Below are 1,485 nucleotides of genomic sequence, written 5' to 3' on the forward strand. Positions count from 1 at the left end.
GTAAGCACTACTTAGCAACAACTAAAACATCGGTGTGTTATCAACATTATTCTCATCCTAAATCCAAAACACAGCACTGTACCAGCTACTAGAAAGAAAATTAACTCTATCCCAGCCAAAACCAGGACACTTACAATTCTAAGGAACTTCAAAAGAAAAGAACAAACAAAATATCACAACTCTGAGAATTAACTAGGATACTGCTGTCTGTGAATTCTCATGCTAGACAATTGCTACATTAAAGAAAAAAATGGATAAAATAGCTTATAATCAGACAAGTAAACACCACCCCTATTCTTAAACAGTTCTCTACCCTTGTTTATGTTTTTTACCAAGAAAAAAAAATTATAGATCTCCCTATTTCCAGTTCCTGTTATGCTCTTCTAACCCCAAATTTAAGATTTTTATGAACAACAAGCACTTCATTTCTCAGAAACCCATAATGCCTTGAAATCCACTTCACTTGTCAAAACACAAACCTCTGTCAATGAGATAGGTGCAAGGTCCCTCCTAAAAGACACATCAAAATGTGAATTCAGTTTTGTTTTTCTTAATGACATCTGTGAGAACGTTACATTCACTATAGTGACTCTTCTTCTGATGTTTTCAAAAGATGGTATCATTTACCTTTGCATGGTGAAGACTTGGCATCTTCTGTGTCATACATGCTCCTGTTGCCATTTTTTATGTCATGCATATTCCTATAAATGGAGGGTAGTTTCTCAATAATGTTTGAGCTCATTCCCTGTCTCTCCAGTTTCTCATAACATTCTGACTTTAATAAGTCATGGGATCGCTTGCAGCTGCTGCCAAATCTGCACTGTCCCTGCAAAAAGTACTGGCAAACATGCAGTTTGGTGCAGATCTTTTTATAGGTACAAGATCCATAAGGTCCATCACCTTTGTTATAATGCAAGCAGACCTTGGGTAGAGGAAAAAAAAAAAAAGAATTTAAAGATTAAAGTACAATGTGCTCATATAGACTGTTTGAATTCACGATTTTTAAGTTTTTACAGCTACGTGTTTACATTTGCATTTAAAAGACTTATACAAGTTTCTTCTTGTTTTCAAATGATTACTTGATAGTTTTTCCTTTTCCCTGCTAACGTCTAGAAAGATCATTCAACAGACAACAACCATCTTACAGACATTCTCAAGCAGACGGGATTTTGTTCTAAGTCACATAAATGTAGGATAGTGGATTTTATTGTGTCACGACCTGAACTCTTTGGTTTTCTAGTTTTGGAATAGTGAACTTTTTTGACCTGAATTTGATGGTAAGAGGTACTGGATCTGGCTGGGATGAAGTTAACTTTCTGTTGTGGTTTAACCTGGCAGGCAGCTAACCACCACACGGCCGTCTGCTCACTGCCCCCTCCTCAGTGGGATGGGGGAGAGAATCAGGAAAAAAAAGAGTAAAATTTGTGGGTTGAGGTAAAGACAGTTTAATAGGACAGAAAAGGAAGGGAAAATAATAATAATAAT

At 36.3% G+C, this 1,485-nt stretch overlaps 1 protein-coding gene across 1 annotated transcript in view; it reads right to left on the bottom strand.

Moving 5' to 3' along the window:
- LOC103906497 (poly [ADP-ribose] polymerase 12) overlaps positions 1-1,485 on the bottom strand; it is a 20,955-nt gene that overhangs the window by 12,532 nt on the left and 6,938 nt on the right. The window contains exon 3 of the mRNA XM_009288413.1: positions 628-922. Within this exon, the coding sequence (XP_009286688.1) occupies positions 628-922 (295 nt within the window). The remainder of the gene's footprint in view (positions 1-627; positions 923-1,485) is intronic.

Source organism: Aptenodytes forsteri, unplaced genomic scaffold (assembly GCF_000699145.1).
Source record: "Aptenodytes forsteri isolate BGI_AS27 unplaced genomic scaffold, ASM69914v1 Scaffold56, whole genome shotgun sequence".
Lineage (NCBI taxonomy): Eukaryota > Metazoa > Chordata > Aves > Sphenisciformes > Spheniscidae > Aptenodytes > Aptenodytes forsteri.